The sequence below is a fragment of the Struthio camelus genome, chromosome 2 (assembly GCF_040807025.1).
Source record: "Struthio camelus isolate bStrCam1 chromosome 2, bStrCam1.hap1, whole genome shotgun sequence".
Classification (NCBI taxonomy): Eukaryota; Metazoa; Chordata; class Aves; order Struthioniformes; family Struthionidae; genus Struthio; species Struthio camelus.
This window is the reverse complement of record NC_090943.1, coordinates 92,729,095-92,750,517: the sequence shown is the minus strand read 5'-3', so window position 1 is coordinate 92,750,517 and position 21,423 is coordinate 92,729,095. Positions and strand designations below refer to the sequence as shown.

Sequence of the window (21,423 nt, the reverse complement as noted above, 5' to 3'; positions counted from 1 at the left end):
GGCCTCTTAATATTGAGAACAATCAATGCTGACAGCTGACAGTGCCTACAGAGGGTAAAACTTGTTCGAGAGGAAAAGCTATAGATGCCAGCGGAGATCGAGAGCTATTGATCCGTATCAATAGGTACGGAAATGGATAGGCATCAGTAGGGATTGATGTCGATGGAGGTCGATGCCTACTGAGAGCAAACTTGGCCCATGAGTGAAAGCTGACTTGCCTGTGGAGATCGAGAGCTCCTGGCGGCCATCAGTAGGGCTGGATATCTATCAGTGTCATTCCCTAGCAATATGGCTGGTAATTGATCCTCGGCCCGGCCTCTCCGTATTGTGAACAATCAACTTTGATAGGCGTTGGTGCATACTGAGAGCACAATCAGGGCAAGAACGAATGCTCTAGATGCCAGTTGTGATAGTCGATGGTCCGAGAGGAAAAGCTTTAGATGCCTGTGTAAATCGAGAGGTACTGATACCTATCGATAGGTATGGAAATGGATAGGCGTCAATAGCGATACCAAGGTGGCACTAAGGACATTTAAGCAAGGTAAGAGTAGGGCATGAAATAAGGAGAATTGATAAATTATGATTTTATAAGCCACATCAGGTATAACAGAGGTGGAGGTTCAGCCCTGATGGCCTTATTTGGTTCTCATGTTGATGGTGAAAGGAGTATACTTACATAATGAGGAAGTATTTCAAAAACAGAGGAGGATTCTTAGCATATATTTCAAGACTTGCAAGGACTACACAAGAGCAACCCAGAGGTACACCCACTGCACTGTAACTATAGCAGTTACAACTACTATTGTTTCTATCACTAGAAATTGTAACACAGCCTCATGTTTGGGATTGAAGTAAATATTCAAAGATCCTTATTTTGATTCTGTTTCTTATTTTAAGCTTTAAGAGATTGCAGCTGAATGTCTAAACCATACAAAGCAACAAAGTGGTGTTTGCTGCAAACGTGCGCCAGGGCCCAACTTTTGCATGAAGCTTGCCTGCTCCGAGCCAGTGATATCTTCTCTCTTCAGGTGGGAAATAGATGTGCAAATGAAAGGCAAATGGCACATATAACTACAGAGTGCCATTTGGATGCACTGCGCACGACAGCTCCCATTGAGCATAACTTCTCTTGAAAAGATGCTCACTAAATATTGCTTATAGCACTGCCTCAAAGCCACCTCACCCTCCTTAGTGAGTGGACTATGTCCATAGGCTCTTCCTAAAGAGCTGGGTGTGTCCTAGAAAATCTCTGCTTCTGCCACTCACTGTTCTTGCTGCCACAGTCAGACAGGACAGGGACACATTCAAAGCTGGAAAATTCTTGCTTTCAAAATAGGGTCCTCTTCTCTTCTGGTTGCTGCTGCTGCTGCTGCTGAAGAAAGGGTTTCAGCAACCAAGGACATGGAGAGAGTGATGCCTAATCCCTGCTGGAGACACTTACACTAACATACTAGGCTATGGGATGACATGCAGCAGGTTTTGGGTACACCTTCTGCATGCAGAGTTCGATGACCACCTGCTCCTGAAAACCCAGTGCTTCACATCTTATCCTGAAGCCCATTGTCGCTTTTAGGGTTATAGAAGCAATTTGGCTTTTTTTTTTTTCATTTGACTCTTTCTAGTATGGAATATAGCCTTGGCATCATCTTCTTCCTCAACTTCATAGCTGTACATCACCTCGTCTCTCCTCAGCCAGCGTCCTAACCGCATTAGAAAGAAGAGATCCTAGCGCACAGCCCTTCTCCATGGCGGTACACTGATTTCCGTGCTACTGCAAGTGGCTACAGACAGAGGCTATGTGTCTGAGAATACTATTGTCAGCAGCACTCACAAAAAAGCAAGCTACGTTGCAGGCAGACATGTCCATGAGGACAAGTAGTGGCTTGGGTCTCTTGGCACAGCAGTGCTAGTGCTTTTTGTCTCATCAGACCACATCCTGCTTCCCAGGGCAAAGCAGGAGGCTCATGGGCTGCACAGCCAGACTGACAGTACACTCAACACAGATGAACTGCATGTGCATTGGAGTCTAGTCTTTTTGCAAGCATGGACTCAGTCACACGTGAGCTGAACAGGATGAAGGTACTCTGCAATGTCATTTGGATAACAAGCATTTTAGCTGCTACTTTTGTTTACTGTCAGCTTCCTTTACCTAGGTTAGATTGAGCTTTCTGCATCATTTTGCCAGTGAGAAAAATGAAGCCTATGTTTTCCTACCTTTCTTCTCTGCCTTGTCTGTCTGCACTGTAAGTTCTCCATGGCAATGACTTCTCCTAACTGCCTGGCTCTCATGTCATCTCATAACAAAGTCTCACTCTGACACTACTGTTAGTCACCTACAGCCACTTTTCAACTACCAGTGGAGGAGAATTACTGATATGAGGCCTGGCTGTGATGGAGACATGACTTGTTCTCATGATGTATCTACCTCTTCTTGGCCCAAGGTGTTCAAGGAACATGCACAGCAGACCCGTTCTTTCTGTACTACAAGAGGACAGCAGGAAGTGTTTCCCAAGATGATTTACACAGCCCTAGGAAATGTGGGAGATAATGTGCAACTGTGCCAGCTCATGCCATAACAATGTGATTAACCATGTCCAAGACAATTCGGAGATGGGCTTAGTTGAGACCAGTAAGTACCCACATTAACATCATTAATGCATATCGTTTGCCTTCTACTTACTCGTACACAATAATTACACTATATGGATCACTACAAGATGGTAACACAGCAACTTCAGCAACGGGAAGCATCCGATAACGTGACTGTACTTGTCTTTCCAATCCAAACAGTGCCCTTGACAATTAACACTTCAGTAGCCTCTCGGGCATTAATCTTGATGTTATTACTCAGCATTCAGTCAATCTTTTTTCAGGCAAAACTATCTGCAAAGTCCAATTATAGGGGAAACACTGTTTGAGAAAGACTTAAGTAAGGAGTGCAAGCTTTAGCCTGCTATCTGTGAAGACACACTTGTCTTTCCCAACGTCTTTGCATCTCATTCAAATTCATGGAAAGCAAATGTTTTTTTCTGGAGTTTCAGAAGCTTGTTTAGTGTGACTGGAGAGGAATTTCTTACTTACGTGCCTGTGACTCACCTAATTTTTCAGACCTAGGTCTCAAAGCTAAATATAACACATGACGGCATAAAGCCACACTGAAAGGGGGAAAGAATTTTTTTTTTTTACTTGATGCTTTACAAACGATGTTAAGAAAGAAATTGATAGGTGTGATTCTACGCACTTAGTTTTCTTCACTTCACACCTTCATATACCATGCTTGAATCCCAATTACAACATAAGTAGGAAGTTCCTTCAGAACTAATCGACTCTGCCATCACTTGGCCATTTTCAGCTGTCTTTTGTGACGGAACTGTTGGTGAATGCTGAATAAACCACACTTTTTCCACCACCTTTCTTAGCACTAACGTGCTATCATCTCATTTCCCCAAGCTTGATTAGGCGACTTAATCTTACTTAGGACATTATGTCCTTTCACATTTGTACCAGAAGCAAGGAGAGCAGCTATTACTGACTAGGCCTAAAAAATCAACAGTATCTGCAGATACGAAGACACTTCCTAAAATATACTGCCAACTACAGGACTTGGAGAAGAGATTACCAGTGTTTTCCTAGCTTTAGGGATGACTGTAGGTGTGCCTTCTACAGTCTGTCCAGAAGACGCAGGCTTTTGACAGTACTCAAAAGGTTCAGAGAACTCAGGTATTTTATTAAAAAAAAAAATTAGAATGGCACTAGCATTCTTAGTATTTAGGTAGTCAAATTTGCATTGTAGTTTTAGTTGGAAGTCACTGAGAGAACAGGGCTTATAAAGCTAGTGAAGAGCTTCTGAAACATTCCTCACGACCTTAAAGGAACTGCAGCAATAATGGGGGGAGGAGAAAAATAGGGTACTAACTGAGCAGAAGTTCATAAATCTAAGATTCAAACAGAAAGTTAACTTTACCAAACTGGTTTATAATTTGCCATATGTTAGGAGTCACTTCCTTCTTCATAGCCTGTGGAAATGGCCTATTACTGCGTTTTATTACTGAAGAACTGTGAGTAACATCTGACTGCTCCTGACTGTGGCAGAGTACAGGAAGAGCTGGCTCTGTAAACGAAAGTATTCAGCAATCACATCACGTTACGCACATGAAAGGGCCACTACAAGCAAGTCAATCTTGGCAGAGGTCAGAGCAAAAGAGAAAGAAAATTTCTTCGAGTCTATAGTGCAACACATGCAGAAAAAATGAATTGCATCACAAAGCCTAGAAATGCCCACAGAATATTTTAACAGAAGCGCTGTAAGAATCCAATCACAGCTCTGGCTGTTCACTGAGCTGTGGAAAGGGCACAGGTTCTGCCAACACCAATGAGCTTCACCTGAGTGAAATTCAGCAACACCGCAGAAGGGCAGACCTCGAGCCTGCTCAGCTGCGAGCCCTTTCCGTCCTCCTACCCCAATGACCCAACGCGTTAGCCAAGCAACCGCGCACGTTGCCCCACTTCCAGGCTGGGCGCCCTTGTCCAGGCCTCCCCGCCGCGCCACTGCTGCCGCACCTCCAGAGGCGACGCACTGCCGCGGGCACCCCTAAGGCGTTTTAACCCCCAGCCCTGCGCGAAACCCCGGCGGCTCAGGGCGGCGATTCCCCCGTCCCTAGAGTCGCCGTTCCCAGCCACCGCCGCCCGCCGGGCCGCGCGCTTCGCCGTTGCACTCTCCCTAACGGCCGCTGGGCCGCGCGCCAGCGCCGCCCCTGCGCGGGAACGCCCCTCGGACCGCGCGCGGGGCATCACGGTCTGGCAAGGGCCGACCCCGCGGAGCGAGGGGCGGGGCCTGCCCCTCGTGACCCCGCCCCCGCCACTTAGTCCCCGCCCCCAGTCCTGCGGCCCCGCCCCCGGCCGCTCCCCGCGGCGCCCCGGGGCTCGGACGTCACCGACGTGCGCACGCTGCGACGCCGGAAGCGGAAGTCGGATCGGCGGCCGGCGGCTGCCGTTGGGGTGCGGAAGCGTTTCGGGGAGGTGGCGGCGGCAGGGGAGCTCCGAGCACCGGTAGCCGAGGTCCCGCCCGCTCGTCGCTCACCCTCCCGCGCTCCGGGATGGCGGGCAACACCGGCAACCTGCAGGTAGGGCGGGGCGGGTAGCGGGGGAGGGGGGCGGCCCGGACGGGCCTTGCGGGCGGGGCCCGGCGGGGGGCGGGGCCGGAGCCCCCTCGCCCTGCCCCGGCGCCTGGAGGTGCCCCGGCGGCGGGGAGGCTACGGTCGCTTCTGCGCGAGGCGCCGCGTCCGGGCGCCGCTGGATCGGGCTGCGAGGCGGCGGCGGGGGCTCCTGGCAAGCGCGGGCCTGTGCTGGGGCTGCCGGCGAAGGGACGGGGCCCCGCCCGGCTGGCGGTGCTGAGGGCGGGTCCGCCGGCGATACCTGAGGCAGCGGGGCTCGGTGTGCCGTGGGAAGCATTGTTGTGGCTTGTAGTCTGCAGGTGCAGCTTGTCATAGGCTTCTCCTGGGAGTACTGGCTGCAGGAAGTCCTTGGACGCTCGGTTTTTGCCTTGCTTGTGTTAACGCTCTCTTGTGCCTGTATGGTTGGTTCTGCGGCTGCTTGGCAAAACAGGTCCAGAAATCGCCCATGTTAAAAACACTTATTTTCTCTTCAGTTGTTTGGAACTGCTATCGTATCTGCAAGCCTGTGGCCAAGCAACGCTTGTACTGGCACAACTGAGAGAGCTGTCACAGAGTCTAGAATAAGCAGGAGGAGAACGAAAGCTGTTTAGCCTGTTGTTGCTTATGAAGGTTAATGTTCATCAGACTGTAGCCTAATACACATAGTCTGTGCCTCGTGGGTGCATAGAGCTGGCCATCTATGGCCTGTTTTATAAAACTTTCTAAGAAATTATTTCCTTTTTGATAGCGGAGTTCTTCATCATAGTAACAAGCTAAGGTGCCTGCTGATGTACCAGAGCTGAGACTCTAATATTCCAATAATAGTTTTCTCTGTATTTGTAAAGGGGAAGTAAAAAACAGCCAATACATGATACACATATTTTTCTATTTGAAAGGCGCAAAGCTACAAGATGCTCTGTTTTCAGAAAGTTACGTTTCGCAGGTGATGTTTACCATTCATTTTTTGGATGTAGTGTCACATGTATCAATGCCAATGCTGCCCTAGTCTTAGCTGTCCAGTACAATTTTCTCTGTTGTACTGGATTCCGGACTCATTGAACTGCCTGTGTGGTAGTTTAAGTCAGTAGATAGCAGAAAGCAACTTCTTTTTCTGGGTTAGTTTTTACTATGCTGTTGAGTTTAAATGGTTCCTGAAGGGATCTGACAGAGCCAGCCAAAGGGGTGAGCAGCAAGGAGGGACCTGGAACTGCCCATTTAGAAGTGATAAACTGTTATACCAGCTCATGGCTTCTCCTAAAATGAAAGACTAAATTCTTTTTCAAGGGAATAGATGCTTGCAGTGTTTTCAACACTTGTCGGACAGGAACTGCAGTGTCTGCTTTGCTGGTGTCATTGTTTTTAAATAAATTACTCTTGATCTCAGATAGGTCTAATGAAAAGACCTTTGCTTCCAAGGCGGCAAGTCCAAACCATACAGTGAGAGATTTTTACATTTCTTCTGTGATGGATGGTGCTTATCAGCTTTGTTTTGCCTGAGACACATCAGAATATCTGCGTAGCAGCAAGAATTTGTACGCAGGAAGGTCTAATGAAAACTTATTGAAGCTTTTGGCCTTATTCCCTGACATTACGAAGATCATGATGAACATGCTAAAAACGTTTAGCAAGACAAAATCGACCGAATGTGGAGAATATATGTGGGGCTATGTGTGATTTAGATATTGTTGGTGAACCCTGGCTAACCAACTGGGTTTTCTTTAAACTTACTGTGAGCTAGTCATTCAAGCTGTCGCTTTTAATTGTCCTAAAGTGGTATAGGCAGTCCAAGCAGCAAATGTGATCAAGGGTAACAAGCGCCGCTAAAAACAAAGGCGTAACAGCCATATTAACAGATTCTTAGGCTAGTGTATGCAATCTGATGGCTCAAATCTTAGCCAGTTTTATCTGAAACTGGTTCAATAAGTAGAATAAAATTCCATCCCTAAATTCTCCTCAATAGAACTTTTCTTGATGCTTAAGTTGCTTGTTGATATTCGTGTACTTTCTGTCTGGTGGGGTTTTTTCCCTTCTTCCTAGAATGGTGACGGGATCTTGTTACTTGGATATGAGGAAGCTGAATCCCTGAGAAGCTAGACAAGTAATCGATCTTTGAAGCTAATCCTAGCGTAGTGTTGGAAGACTGATAGAACTAGTTCCAGTGCTTCATAATCACGTACTTCCTGTATGGACTCTGCCTTCAGTAGGATTTAGTGATCTCATTACTCATAGTTAAAACTGTCTACGTCTGTGATGAAAAAAACATGCGTTTTTTTGCGAACACTTTTGGAAATTTGCTGTAGGAGGAAGAAAAGCTACATGGACAAACTAGTAGAAGTTACAACTTGCCATGCAGAAATACTTGTTCTTGTCACTTACTGCTTTTCTTACGTACTAGTAAATTTTAGCAGTTTTGCTAATTGCCATTCATAAAAGAATGGAGAAATCGTGTCCTGTGCAAAGCACCATGTAAGACTAGCAATCAATTGCCTTCGATTTTTTCAGGCTTGGGTTCAAGAGCAGAAAAGCTCGCCATCAAAACCCAGTCAGAGCAACAGCTTAAAATGTCTCTTTGGTCCTGCAGTGCTGTTGCTCAGCAGTTACGTCATTTTAATCATCTGCTTGTGTTACAGAAAGCAATAGATCTTGCTAGCAAGGCAGCACAAGAAGATAAAGCAGGAAACTATGAGGAAGCATTCCGCTTGTACCAACATGCTGTGCAGTATTTTCTCCATGTTGTTAAATGTAAGTGTAACGTTTTAAATGATTATATAGACTTTTAAAAATGTAATTGCATAGCATGATCTATTGTGTTGACATTACTATTTAAATTCTGACTTTCGTCATCAACTGATGCTTGCTAGCTGTAGTTTGACTGAGATGATGTTTAACACAGCTTTTTCCCTCGCTATATTGTCTGCCTGCTCTGTTCTTGTAATAAGTTGGATTATTCTTTTTTTATTTGTTTTGGAGGGCTTTTTGAAACTGGGAGCAGGAGGTTTTTGCTGTCTATGCTTTGGTCTTCTGTAGGAATGTCTGAGCCTGGCTACTGTACATGAGGAATTGTGACAGAGTACAGGGATCTCTATACTTCTGTTGTGCAGAAAACCATGTGGTAGACAAAAAGTCTTTGTAGTACCCTTGGAGCATTTTTTGCTCATTAACTTATGCCACTTGCCTTTCAAAAGTCTTTTTGCTGGCATTTTTTGCTACTTAATGTCATAGTCAAACCACTTATTGACACCTTGGCCAACAAATTGCATGAGATTGATTTGTATGTTCTCATTTTTCTTCAGTTTCCATGTTCTCATAATTGTTTTTATGCTCTTCTCACATTTCTGTGCGCCTTGGTCCTCATGTCCAACATTTGATTGAAAGGAGTAGCCTTTCTTAATGTAGGCAAACCCCTAACCTAAGTGGATGAGGGTTGCTGGCCTGACTTAAGAGCTCTTACAGATCTCAGTGACTTTAAAAAAAATACTGTATTCTTTATAGCCATTTATGATAATTTGTGTTTATCACTTCCTATCCATTTATATCGCATAGACTATCAGAACACAAATTTCTGTGCTTTTAAGAATATTGGTGCACTTTTGGAAACTAACACACAAACCTATAACATTAAATTTTGATTGCTGGTTTGAAATGTTGTAGTAGTGGCTAACAGAAGAGTTGAGCTGGATCTAAGTTTTTTCAGATGTTTATGGCTCTTTAGTTTTCCTAAGCCTGCTTATTTTAAAAGAAGTTCACACCATAAAGGAAAAAAAAAAAGGTATGTTTCTAAATAAAAATTGCTGAGCACAAGCAGCTTCTTGATGAGCTAGGTTAGAAAAGAAGTGGTTCAGACATTGCACAGGAGTTTGAGAGGCTGATGGAAAAAGTCTTTATTCCGCACCACTGTCCTTAATCCTTTCCAGTCAAATTTTAAGCCAGAGTAATGTTCAGGGGTATATTTGATTTCTGTTGTTTCTATTACCATGGTTTAGGGGAAAAAATAAGTAGTTGAGCTGTTTGGTTATGTAATCCCTGAGAAAGATATATTGATAAGACATAAAAACGACAGAATTGAGTCTTGTTTTCTAATTGATATGCATGTGTTTTGCTGTTAAAGTGTTGTTTCTCTTCAAATTCTTAGATGAAGCACAGGGGGATAAAGCAAAGCAGAGTATTAGAACGAAATGTACAGAATACCTGGACAGAGCAGAAAAGCTGAAAGAATATCTGAAAAAGAGAGAAAAAACTGTACCAAAACCAGTTAAAGAGTCTGGTCCTACTGATGGAAAAGGGTATGTTTTTGGAGAAGGTAAAGCAAAATACTTTCTGAACTCAGCTTATCCTAAAGTTCATCTTTTCAAAGATCGTTTGAACTGTAGTGTTTTGAAATGTTTCAGATGACTACTAATGCTGAAGTGCAGTGGGCTAATAAAAGAAAAATAACATGTATTAGTAACACAAGTTTTTCTTTGCTTGTTTACTCAGATGTTTGAATATTTGCATAGCATATTCCCTGAAGAGTGAAAGTGGTTGCAGATTAACTCATGCTTATCAGATTTAACAACAACAGGCCCAGTGACACTTATTCTTCTATAAATGAATACTGACCAATTTGAAAGTCAGTTAAGACTGATGATTACTCTGACCCAAGTCTGATCTGTTTCACGTTTGATTAGAGAGGCAAACCTTCATCTTAGGGTGAAGTCCCAAAAGATGGGCTGAATTGCTCTAAGGCCTTGCTGCAGTCTTTTCTCTTCTGCTGCTTTTCTCTTCTTAGATCTGTTTCTCATTTTGTGGATTGGAAAGCTGAATCAGACGTTCTGAACAGAGGTGCTTTTGCACTTGCTTAGTGGGGATAGGAGGGAGGAAGGAAGGACTGCACGACAATATCTGCTGTCGGGGTTGCCCCTTCTAGCAGTCATGAACAGCTAGATCTGCCTAGTTGTCTCTTGAAACTTCATCTGGTTTCTGTCTCCTTCATTGTCTACTCATCTCATCCGTCAGTTTTCTTTTTTTGAGAGCTGCACTGTATTCTACCAGGTTATATTGGGAGGAATGGGTAATATCACGCAGCCTACCTGTGTTTCCATGTCGTCTATTCCAACTGTTCACCAAGCAGTCTTTTCTTCCTTCTGTAACTTTGAGTTCTCTTTGCTTTGACAAGATGGGGGCATAGAGTTTCATAGTACAATTGGTGCAATTGACCAAGTGCAGGTGCAATTTCAGGTAAAGCATAAATGTGCATATTTAAGAATAAAATGTTTTGGTGCCTCCATGTTGCTCAATAAAAGGGGTTTTATTTTCTATCAGTTGGCTCAAAGCATGTATGAGAAGTGTATTGCGGAAGGCCTGGGTACCATAAGAGGAGGTCGAAATGGTGAAGAGGAAGAATTAGAAAGAATTAGGGGTGGAGAAATAGTGATACTGTGCTGTAAACTTGCAGAGTTGTGAAATATGTCTGTTGGAAAAAAGGTTTCTGTCATTCCTCAGAATGGTGTTTTTGCTTGTAACGTTTTGATTTTTTGTCTAAGACAGCTGTCTTATTTGTACTTCAACAATTTATTTCTTGTGTCCAAATCAGGAATGACAGTGATGGGGAAGGAGAGTCAGAGGATCCTGAAAAAAAGAAGCTACAGAATCAACTTCAAGGTAGCTTTGAAGCATCTTTTTCTTTGAGTAGAGGCAACTTGATCGAGTGACTTGCTAAATTTGGCCATCTAAATGTCATATATTGGCTTTATCACTATCTTTATTTTGAGTGGCTCAGCTACTATACATTCTTCACATACACAAACAGTCTTAATGGAATTATGGGTTTGTGTGCTGTGAAACTGTGGGAAATATGCTGAACTTTATCTGCTGTCACCTGTGCTTCATGTTAAAATTAGAACATTTATCAGGAAAGCATTTCCTAAAGGGAAAGGTTGCAAGATCCTAGGTCTAAGGATTGGCTAAACTATACCAATATTTTTACTCTTAAGTGCATTATAAAATTTCCTGGAGGTCAAGGTAACAGGCATCATACAAGTACTTAGTCTATGCAGGGCCATTTTCACAAAGAAGCTTGCACTCAAAATCAGAAGTGGAGTAGATGGGTTCTTGCTTTTTTTATAGTAATAGGTGGTATTTTCTTGTGTATCAGGGATGATGTTATCTCAGTTGATTAAAATAGTTCTTTCACTTTTTGAGCTCAAGTGCTGAATACAGTCAGTGGTGCAGTGCAGAACAGCTAGCAGTAGTTTTGTACGTGGTAAAGGAGAAACTTCACTTGATTTTTATTACTCTTTAATGGTGAATGATTGTTTTGCTTACCAGTCCAAAAGAAGGTGGTTATGGATCTGAAGAAACTTTCATGGCTCTCCCTGTGTTGTTCAGGTGTTTTTTTTTAAAAAAAAAAAAAAAAGAAAGCCTTTACCAGGTCTCTTTGCCTGTGTAATTTCAGAAGCTGTTGTATTGCATTTGGAAATTGTGCCATGCTTTTTCAACTTCTCTACGTACACAGACAGTTCTATGGGGCAAAGTTTCCTGTATTTCAAAAAGACAGAAAATTGATGAAAACTAGAGAATTCATTGGACTCTTAGCCCCATCTTTCACTATAAACAATTTGTTTCATCCCATGAGAATCTGGCTTTCAGTTCTTACTTTTTCTTTCTCAATAAACAGTTTCTTGCACCCACCACTTCTTTGAGACTGACTGTAAATGGCAAGATTCATTCTTACATGTTTTAATGCTTTGAAAACCTGAGGCATGAGTTCCTTGGTGCCTTTAAATGTTAAACAAGAGTCTGTTGCTCAAGCTAATATAGGCTCCAGGCAGCCATCACATTATTCATCTTCATTTTGCTTGCCACAACAGCCACAGAAATTTCCTGTAGTTAATTTTACTGCCTTGTTACTCCTAGCTGACTGTGCCTTTTGGAACTTTCCAAACTTTTTTTTTTTTGGGGGGAGGTGGGGGAGGATTTTATGGATATTTATCAAGATTTTAATTATAATAGCAATTTGACTTATTGTGGGAGAAATGGCCAGTAACAATCAGAGTAGCTGGTAGTAGTGGGTCTACTTTCCTGTACTCTCATTTATAATTTTAGAGGGCTTTTGTACTCTGTTACTTAACTTTCCAGCTATTCACTTCCACCTTCAAAACTAGGGAGCCAAAGATGTTCAGTTACAGTTGTGTCCTGGCATGGGTAGTCTCTTACAGTACAGTAATTTTAGTTACCACAATATGTCTGGTACAGATAACTTCCTGTGATATTTCAGCTTTAAAATAATCTCTTTTTCCCATCTGAGCTGTTACCTGTTCTGCTGATTTTAGTGCTGTACTCCATCATTCTGTTTACTATCTTTGTGAAAAACTGAGTTGTAATCAACCTAGCAGAAGAATTTAATGCACTGAAAGTGGGTAATGGAATTATTTTCAATATATAGATTGTAAGTTAACACAGCTTGCAAATACCTTTCCCTGTAATGTTTTTTAACAACTTTCACAATGTGATGTTGCTCTTGGGCCCTGTTACATAAGATCATAAGATCTGTTAACAGAAATTGTTGCTTTTGATCTGATGGAAGAGGAATGTAGCAAAAAAAACCTCAAAGGAGATAACCTTATTTTAAAAAAGGGATTCATATGCATATTTGCTTTATTTGTTGGTAATAGTAAATGTTCGATCTTAAATGTTTGGGGGGGAAGGCTGTAGACAAATTACTTCTCTGTTCTCCAAAGGCATGAGGTGAACGTGGCAGTGAAATAGCTGGTAAAAACTGATTGTAAAATTATAGCATACACCTTGAGGAAAAATAGGACAACTGAAACTTTCAATGTGTTTGAGTACTTAAAGATAAGCATCAGGTTGCTTGGCATTTGTTCAGGGGAGAAGATTTATCTTACGTTTTAGTTTTGCCTTGGCTAGGATTTCAAGCTCTAATCTTCAGTTACTAGCTCAGATCCATGTTGTGCCATCTAAAGCTAGTCAAGGCAAATAATTTTTTGGGGTATCAGACTAACCAACCTAAAGTCTGAAGGGAAGGCTAAATTAAAACTCAGCTGGCTAAAATCAGGCTAAATGTGTTGACTAAGAGAAACGAAACTTAGTGATAAACTTTGACTGAAGGAACAGGGCTAGAAAAAGATGATGTTTTTTCTACAGCCACGCAAGCTCGATATCACCCTTCTGGTGCTTTTGATCCCTAACTCTCAAAGTGCTTTACCAGGGGACATTCATATTATTTCTATTGCGTATCTGGAGTTATGTAACAGGTAACTTCATCTGCTACAGAGTCACCACTACAAGAAGAGGGATTAGTGATGACGTTTTATGAATCCTAGACTACTGCGACTACGTTGTTTCCATTCTTGTTTAAAATGAAATTCTGAATTTTTCAGAAAATATAATGGTGGAATTCAGTGAGCAGAGGGTGCCTCGGTACATATTAGAGAAAGTACTCATCTGTAACTACTAAATTCATGCTTGCTGCCCAGTTATGGGCTATGTTTGACCATAGCAGGGCTTCTACTAACGCTCAAGTATTGTGGTTATCCATGTTCTCTTGCTATTAAACATACAATGGGACATATTTCTGTAGAAATAACATCCATTTAACTAGCAGTATTCAGTGTTTAAGTCTCATTAGAAATTGTTTGTTTTATTTAGTGTGAACAATGGCATAGATTTTTTTTTTTTTCCCCCTCTCCCGTCCCCTGAATGGAAGTTCTTTAAGCTCTGGAAGGATGTACGTGTCACTGTTTATACAATCTTCTGTTATAGGTGCAATTGTTATGGAGCGACCAAATGTAAAATGGAGTGATGTTGCTGGCCTTGAAGGTGCCAAAGAAGCGCTTAAAGAAGCAGTGATATTGCCCATTAAATTTCCTCACCTGTTTACAGGTTAGAAACATTAGCATTCAGGATTTGAAATAAAAAACCCTGATGTTGAAGTTGGGACTGGCACTGGGATCTGAGAAGAGTGGTATGCTGATGAATCTGAGACTCAAACTGAGCTCTCACTAAAGTGATTATCATGCATCTGACAGAAGTTTCAGAGGTAGATAAAGAAAATCTCTGAATAAATTAGAGAGGCATCATCAGAAAAGTAGGCTTTGTCTTGCTACCATGTTTTAATGGCTGCTGGTTTCTCTCTTTCAGGAAAGAGAACACCTTGGAGAGGGATTCTTCTGTTTGGACCACCGGGAACAGGAAAGTCGTATTTAGCAAAAGCTGTGGCAACAGAAGCAAACAATTCTACCTTCTTCTCAGTATCTTCCTCTGACCTAGTCTCAAAGTGGCTGGGAGAGAGTGAAAAGTAAGTTTGAGTTGCCAGAGGGCCAAGAAAATGTTGGCAATAAGTTAGTATTAAAGAGGTAGATAAGATGTTCCCGAGAAATTAGTTTGACATAAACTGTGTGTCTTGTGAAAACGCAGTTGAGGTGTTTCTGTGCTTTGCACTGCAGTGTCATATAAAGATACCCTCATGTGCTGCATTTCATGCTGCTGCAGCTGGATTGCTCTTCAGTGCTCTGGAAGGTTTTTATAACTAGCTCAGAAAGGTATTGGAAGCAGCATGGCACTCTTTCTTCTTCTGAATCAAGCTGTTATTCCCACCACGTCACTCTGAGGTGTTGCCGTGCTCTGTTTTTCCGTTCGCCCCTACCTTGTTAAACCTAACTCTGTCCTAGCAACTGTACAATTAAAATGAGCCATCCTTTATGTGGCTTTTTTAGGCAAACCAACTATTTCGGTCATATAAAAAGCACTTACTGAAGTTGTGTAAGAATAAGTTTTCATATTATTTCTTCTGCGAATCTTTGAAATTAAGCCATTACAAATCTTAAGTAAGAGAAAGCTGTGTTCTTTTTGGTTCTGTTTAGGGTGGTGGTTTTGCGTAGTCCAGTCTGCCTTTGTAGAAACATAAACAGTGCTTTTTACAATGCTTAGAGCACTCTATTTAAAATGCTTCACCTCCCTTTATACTGTGGAATATCACATGGAATAGTGCAGAGTTCTTGGAACTGGAAGAGTATTGTATATTTGAGAAGCTTCTTTTCTTTAATCTTTTTTTTCTCTAAGGGAAGTGACTGTATCATAAGCTTAAGTTACTTGGTTTTGCTTGTATTTTCATTAAGATAACTGAAGCTGGCTGTTTATTTGTTTTAAAGATTAGTGAAAAACTTGTTCCAGCTTGCCAGAGAAAACAAACCTTCTATTATCTTCATTGATGAGATAGATTCCCTATGTGGGTCAAGAAGTGAAAATGAAAGTGAGGCTGCTAGACGGATTAAAACTGAGTTTCTAGTCCAGATGCAAGGTAAGCTTACTGGTTATCAGGATCAGTCAAAGGAATGATATGTATTTTAAGCATAGCTTGCATGAGATCTGCTATTTCACCACATTAAATTTTGAAGGTGTTTTAAAACACCATCTGCTTATCTTTGAAACGATTAAATGTTTTCTACCTGCGTGTAGGGGTTGGTGTTGACAATGAAGGAATTTTGGTCTTGGGAGCAACAAACATACCCTGGGTTTTGGATTCTGCTATCAGGAGGAGGTATGATGCACCTTTAAAATTGTTTATTTTTATATGAAATACACAGTTGTGGCGAGGGGTCAGTCCAAGAGTATTTGAAGTGGTAATCCAGCTTGTGTTTGCAGACGTAGCTAATGGTCTTGGGCTCAGTTTCAGGAGATGGACTGAGCCAATCTAATAATACCTTGCCACTTGGAAGAGGTGATTTTTTTTTTTTTTTCCTCATGTTGATCCTATAGTGATCTCTTGGTTAGCTGATTCTGCTTGCTCAAGCAGAAAGGTATTGTTTCCTTGCTGGTTGGTTTTCTAATGGGAGTGGGGACAAGATACAAAGTATGCACCTGGGAGGGGCAAGAGGGGCAGAGTTATCTTCAGCAGCAGCAAACTGTTAAATAGCTTAAGGTATTTCATGGAATTACACCTACCTTTAAGTTATGCAGAAGAACCATGTTTTTCTACTAGTCAAGCCACATTTAGATATGAGCTGTCAGTGTGTGTTTTGACTGCCCTTCTAAAGTTAAAGGGCTTCTGTGCCTTTGTTTGAGTTGGACCTTCCTTTCAGCTGCTGAGCAGCAGAGCATAAATACAGCTATGAGACAAATATGATTGTGTTGTGATGAGGACACAGCCTGGATGATGGTCATTTTTATAGGCATACCAGTTGCTAAAGAAACTTTTTTTTTTTTTTGGACTGGCACGATTAACTGTTTTGCTTATATACCTAATTCTAGATAGCCCAGATGACCTCCAGAGGTCCCTTCCAACCTGTATGACCTTATAGGTCTATGTGAGATTTAGTGGTGAATTTGTGTCTGTCTTAAGTTTTAAGTAGCTCTCTAGCTCTTGTTCATAAAACTTTAAGGAACTTGTATATGTGGCAGTAATGCAATTAATTTCCTTATGTTTTTGGCTCGCTTTGTCATGTAGATCAAGTTAATTGTGTTCTACAGAATTTAGAGTCTCTCTTATTGTGTTCTTGGGAGGTAATCCTTACTTTGAGAACAGATACTGCTTCAAAAGAAGAACTGCAGTTATCGAAGTTTTCTACTGACAGCCATGTTGAGAGTAGGACTTCAAATTTGCTTCAGACTTTAGCAGTTCTCTTTAATTTAGTTGGAAACTATGGAAAGTGGTTATGTCAGCTGTTTATCAGGCAGTTCTCTGCTCAAGTGTGAAAACTGTTTCAGCATACTTCACCACTAAAGTGATTTTTTCTTTTCTTCCCTTCAAATTTTTCTGTTAAAACAAATGACTCTGCTTAAAAAAAAAAAAAATCTTCAGTCTGAAGGGAAAATTTTTTTCATGAAAAGAAAATCGTTGTATTCTGGATGTTAACTTATGCTAGATACGGAATTATTTATGAGAACAGGTAGTTGAATATGTGCCTTAGATTTTTAAAGGTTTATAATACTGAAACTGCTTCTTTCTAATATTGTTAGGAACAAACTATATACTGATTTGCATAAACTTTTTGTGCACCTGCATAAGCCTGTGTCTGTGGGATTTTTTTTTTTTTTTAACAGGTTTGAGAAGCGTATTTATATTCCTTTACCCGAAGACCATGCCAGGGCTGCAATGTTTAAACTTCACCTTGGGTCAACTCCAAATCTCCTGACAGAATCAGATTATCGAGAGCTTGGAAAGAAAACTGATGGCTATTCTGGTGCAGATATAAGCATCATCGTACGTGATGCACTGATGCAGCCTGTTCGAAAAGTGCAATCAGCTACTCATTTTAAAAAAGTAAGTAAGGATCCAAAAACTTTTCTAGTTATTTCAGCTCTAGCAACTTAAATTGAAAATTTCTTGCGAGTAAACTGAACTTTGTTTGGAGTAGCGCTGTATTTTTTTGAATGCGTGTGCATTGTCCTGTTTTTCTACCAAGGGAGTATTTGGGTATTCTTTGTTTCTCTCTCTTAGGTCCTGTCATAAGTCTGATGCAGCTAGTTCCTGGGTATTCATGCTGTGTAATTTGAGCTCTGATGACTTTCTTCATGTTTTTAACCAGTGTTAAAAGCATATAAAGTCTGATTTTAAATGTTATGTTAGTTTTGCTCTCTTCTGTACCAAGTTAGGTGGTGGTTCTTTTTTTTTTCCTAGGTTATTTAAATAAATGTATTCCTCTAGCATATGGAAACAGGTAGATGATGATTTTGTACGTTCTGCTTATGTGGCATATTTTTTTCAAACTGGAAAATAAAGGTTCCTATTATTCTGGTAAAAACATTGAATCATTTAATGTTACTTGTGACAACGGTGAAGCTACAAGATGTCTGTGCAACATCAATGTGTCATTGGGCAGCATGCAACATCTTTCTGAAGCTGCTGTAATGTGAGGACTAGTTTGCGCTTATCTAGCTGTACTTTAAAGATACTGTTGAAGCTGTATTCTGTGGCTTTTCTTGCATTCACCTCTATATATGGTGTACTAACTTAAATTGTTCTTCTAAATGTTCGGATCTCCAAAGCTTTATATGTCTAAACCAGCTAGAGTTCCTTAGGACAAATATTTAAATCTGTTACATCTGTGAAATGCTTTTTTATCCCAGAGATCTTTCACCTATGGGTCTCATGTTCAATCAAATTAATATGAAACATCCTCATGCAGAAGATTAATCTCTAAACTGTTTTGTTCTTGAGTGCAAAAAAGTGTCAATTTAATGTTATCAGTAGTTGTAAACAGAGCTCAAAATACGTTCAAGATGTGTATCAGTTAAATACTGTCCAGAAAAAATAGCATCGCTTTATTTTTCAGAGTAGATCCAAACTAAAATAATTCTTTACATTTTTACTGCAAATCTTACTTTTTATAGATATTCATGTATTTCAGGTGAAGATAGGTCAAGATAGTCTGCACAGAGCTTTTTTCCCTTCTATACAGGGAAGCTTTTATTTAATGTTGGGCCCTAAAGAGTCGGTTTCAGGGTTTCTTCTTCAAGGGGGAAGAATTTCAGATCCTGAGCTGTGAAGAGATGAGTACCCTATAACTTCTGTGGATCTTGGTTCTCTGAGTTACACGTTTTCTACCAGTAGCTTGACCTCATGTAAAAAGGTAAAGATTGTCCACTTGCCACTCCTAAAAGTAATATTCTAAATCAAATCATAAAATAACTTGCCATATGAGAATTAATTTGTTTAATTTTTTTTGTGGGCCTTAATTGAACAGCCACAGTTGCTTTGAATTATAGCCAGACTTTTTTTTTTTAAACATAGTTTTCATCCAAGGAACATGTTCAGCTTGACTCTGGAAGGTAAAAGAACACTTAAATCCAATATGGTCCTGAACACAGGAGGACTGTATATGTTTCCAGAGTTTGCTTTGAGGAAACTTTATGAGCTTGTTAAATTACAGGCTGCAAGTTTATTCTTGGTGGAAAAAATATTATAAAGAGTTTTTGAGGAGCTTTTGCCTGTTTAAAAACAAAAAGGATATTTTGAAAGACAAGTTTGACAAGTCTCTTTGTGGGGCCAATCAGCAGTAACATTGCAATATAAACTGTATTTCTCAAATAAGTATTTGTTTTGGTATAGCTAGGGTTTTCTAAATGCTACCATCCGTTATGCAATGATGTGTGAAATAGTCATCTTTTGTTGACTTTAAATGACATTTCTGCCCAAAGAATTGTTATATTTTAGCCTTTCATTCAAATTGGCAAGAATTTCACGCATGTCTCAGACTACCGCAGAACAATGAAATAAATTTGCCTGTCACAGTTTGCATGGCAGCCCAAAGGCAACACTTGCATCTTGCCCCCTTTTTCAAAAAAAAAAAAAAAAAGAAATAAAAAAACAGAAAAAAAATGCAGTACTTTGAGGATGCTGCCAAAAGCCAGTTTATGCCACTTGTGTTGTCAGTGCTTTAATTTCCTATTTTTATATGTTAAATCTTAGTTTTATAAATTACTTGTGTCATGACAGACAACTTGCCCCAGTTATACGGCACTTTGCTCAATTATGAATCCAGTGTAAACCATTCCTTACTGTAAATAGCATGATGATAATCCAGGTTTGTCAAAGAATATTTTGAAAGTTATAATTATGCTCTTTGGTGTTGTGCTTTAAAAACAGTTTGGAGTAGCAAATCTAGGTCCTTGCTGTTATAAAAGGTCACTTAGTAGATTGTCTTTAATCTCTGTATGTTCTGAGTTCCTGTGAATGTGGGTCCTTCAGGTAACGATGAAGGAAGGTAGAACTGTGGGTCCCAGTTGTGCATTGCAGAAAGGCAAGAGGCACCTAGTCCATCTTCTTTGGGTCTGTCCGTGGGGCAGGGAGGGATAAAAGGATGGTTTCTCTTCTCCCGCTAGATGGCCCTATTTTCTGTTAAGTGTTTCTGAGATGATGTCGGAAAAGGTGCTAAGAGCTTTGCAGTGTAGGAGGTAAAAGTTTTTTAAAAACTCTGTCTTTCTGACTTGAGGGGCACTGTAGGATAATTGCTGAGCAATTTTTAGAAGCTTTTAACCAGTGTTGAATGTGCTTCCAAAGCGAGCAGGGACTAGGCAGGATGATCTTCTCCAACGAGATTTCTTAGCATGTTAGCTTTCTGCAGAAATTCATACCTTAAGAGGAAGCAGCTCATTGGTTTTGACCTGATGTTAACTTAAGTATCTGGCTACAACTGCACATTTTCCAAATGACTGATGCCAATACAGCTATACAGTTTCTGTTTCACAGGACAAGATTTGTTGATGGGTGCAGCATCTGTATAAAGTGAAGGAATGTTTTTGCTCCAAAGATGATGTTCGGCTTCTAGTTGTGTCTGGAATATTTTAACTCCTATAAACTGTTTCCCTTATTTCTAGGTAAAAGGACCATCACTGTCTAATCCGAATGTCATGGTAGATTTGTTCACCCCTTGCTCTCCAGGGGATCCTGAAGCCATTGAAATGACATGGATGGAGGTCCCAGGTGATAAATTACTGGAGCCTCAGGTTTCCATGGTAGGTATTTTTTGTGAAGTTTCTTTCTCGTTTTGCAGAACTCCAAAAAGACTGCGAGGTGATTTTCTTTTTTCTTTTTCTTTTTTTTTCCCAAACACATATACCAGGCATTTGGATGAGCTGTTTGGTTTCAGAAATGCTGAACATACCAGATAAGATTCAAATCCCAACATTTGGCATGACAATACAGCATGCCTATTAAGAAGCCAGGTCTCCATCTCATACCCTGATAAGCATTTGTTGTTGTTGTCTATTCATATGCAGCTGCCATCCTCTCATTCATAGATGATAGTCTTTTCAGTTAATCCTTGGCTAGGACTTGATTACAGTTTTCTTACTCCTTTGTATTGTTAGGGTTTTTTAACTGCTGTTTTTGACTTCACAGACCTGCAATTTTCCTGAACTTCTGCATTTTCTAAGATCCGAAGTATTTATAGTGGGAATTGGCTGAAATAAATATGCAGTCATGAATAGTGAAATTTTGTTTTGTTAGAGATAAATTATAAAATACTGGTCTGTATTGTTGGACTATGAAGTGTACATGGGAACATCTGATTATTTCCCACTTTAAACTACCGTAGTCGAAGCTGGGATGAAAACAGTAGCTGACAAGAAAAAAAAAATAGGAAGTTCAGTTCTTTCCAGTAAGCAGTGATGAATAAAATTTTTAGAATAGATAAGTGGTTGAAACTTAAACCTGAGACTGTAGTTTCATTATTAGAAAACCCACTGTTACCATCTGTCTTCATGAGTTTAAAATGCTGCCTGTGTACAGAAATGTTTAGGCTTATTTAAAGTTTTGTGTGAATAGTAGTTC

The 21,423-nt window shown here is 40.6% G+C and overlaps 1 protein-coding gene and 1 long non-coding RNA gene across 3 annotated transcripts in view; one reads left to right on the top strand and one right to left on the bottom strand.

The window, feature by feature from the left end:
- The first annotated feature begins 4,877 nt into the window (after positions 1-4,877).
- Positions 4,878-21,423, top strand: part of VPS4B (vacuolar protein sorting 4 homolog B) — an 18,175-nt gene continuing 1,629 nt past the window's right edge. Inside the window, exons 1-10 of the mRNA XM_068931596.1 lie at positions 4,878-5,123; positions 7,784-7,895; positions 9,286-9,436; positions 10,726-10,793; positions 13,914-14,033; positions 14,292-14,448; positions 15,302-15,450; positions 15,609-15,690; positions 17,193-17,412; positions 20,469-20,606. Of these exons, the coding sequence (XP_068787697.1) occupies positions 5,097-5,123; positions 7,784-7,895; positions 9,286-9,436; positions 10,726-10,793; positions 13,914-14,033; positions 14,292-14,448; positions 15,302-15,450; positions 15,609-15,690; positions 17,193-17,412; positions 20,469-20,606 (1,224 nt within the window). The 5' untranslated portion in view covers positions 4,878-5,096. The remainder of the gene's footprint in view (positions 5,124-7,783; positions 7,896-9,285; positions 9,437-10,725; positions 10,794-13,913; positions 14,034-14,291; positions 14,449-15,301; positions 15,451-15,608; positions 15,691-17,192; positions 17,413-20,468; positions 20,607-21,423) is intronic.
- The window catches only part of LOC138065960 (uncharacterized), a 13,819-nt gene continuing 13,008 nt past the window's right edge, over positions 20,613-21,423 (bottom strand). For both annotated transcript variants that reach the window (XR_011139002.1, XR_011139003.1), the window contains one exon: positions 20,613-21,211. This is a non-coding gene — a long non-coding RNA (uncharacterized lncRNA). The remainder of the gene's footprint in view (positions 21,212-21,423) is intronic.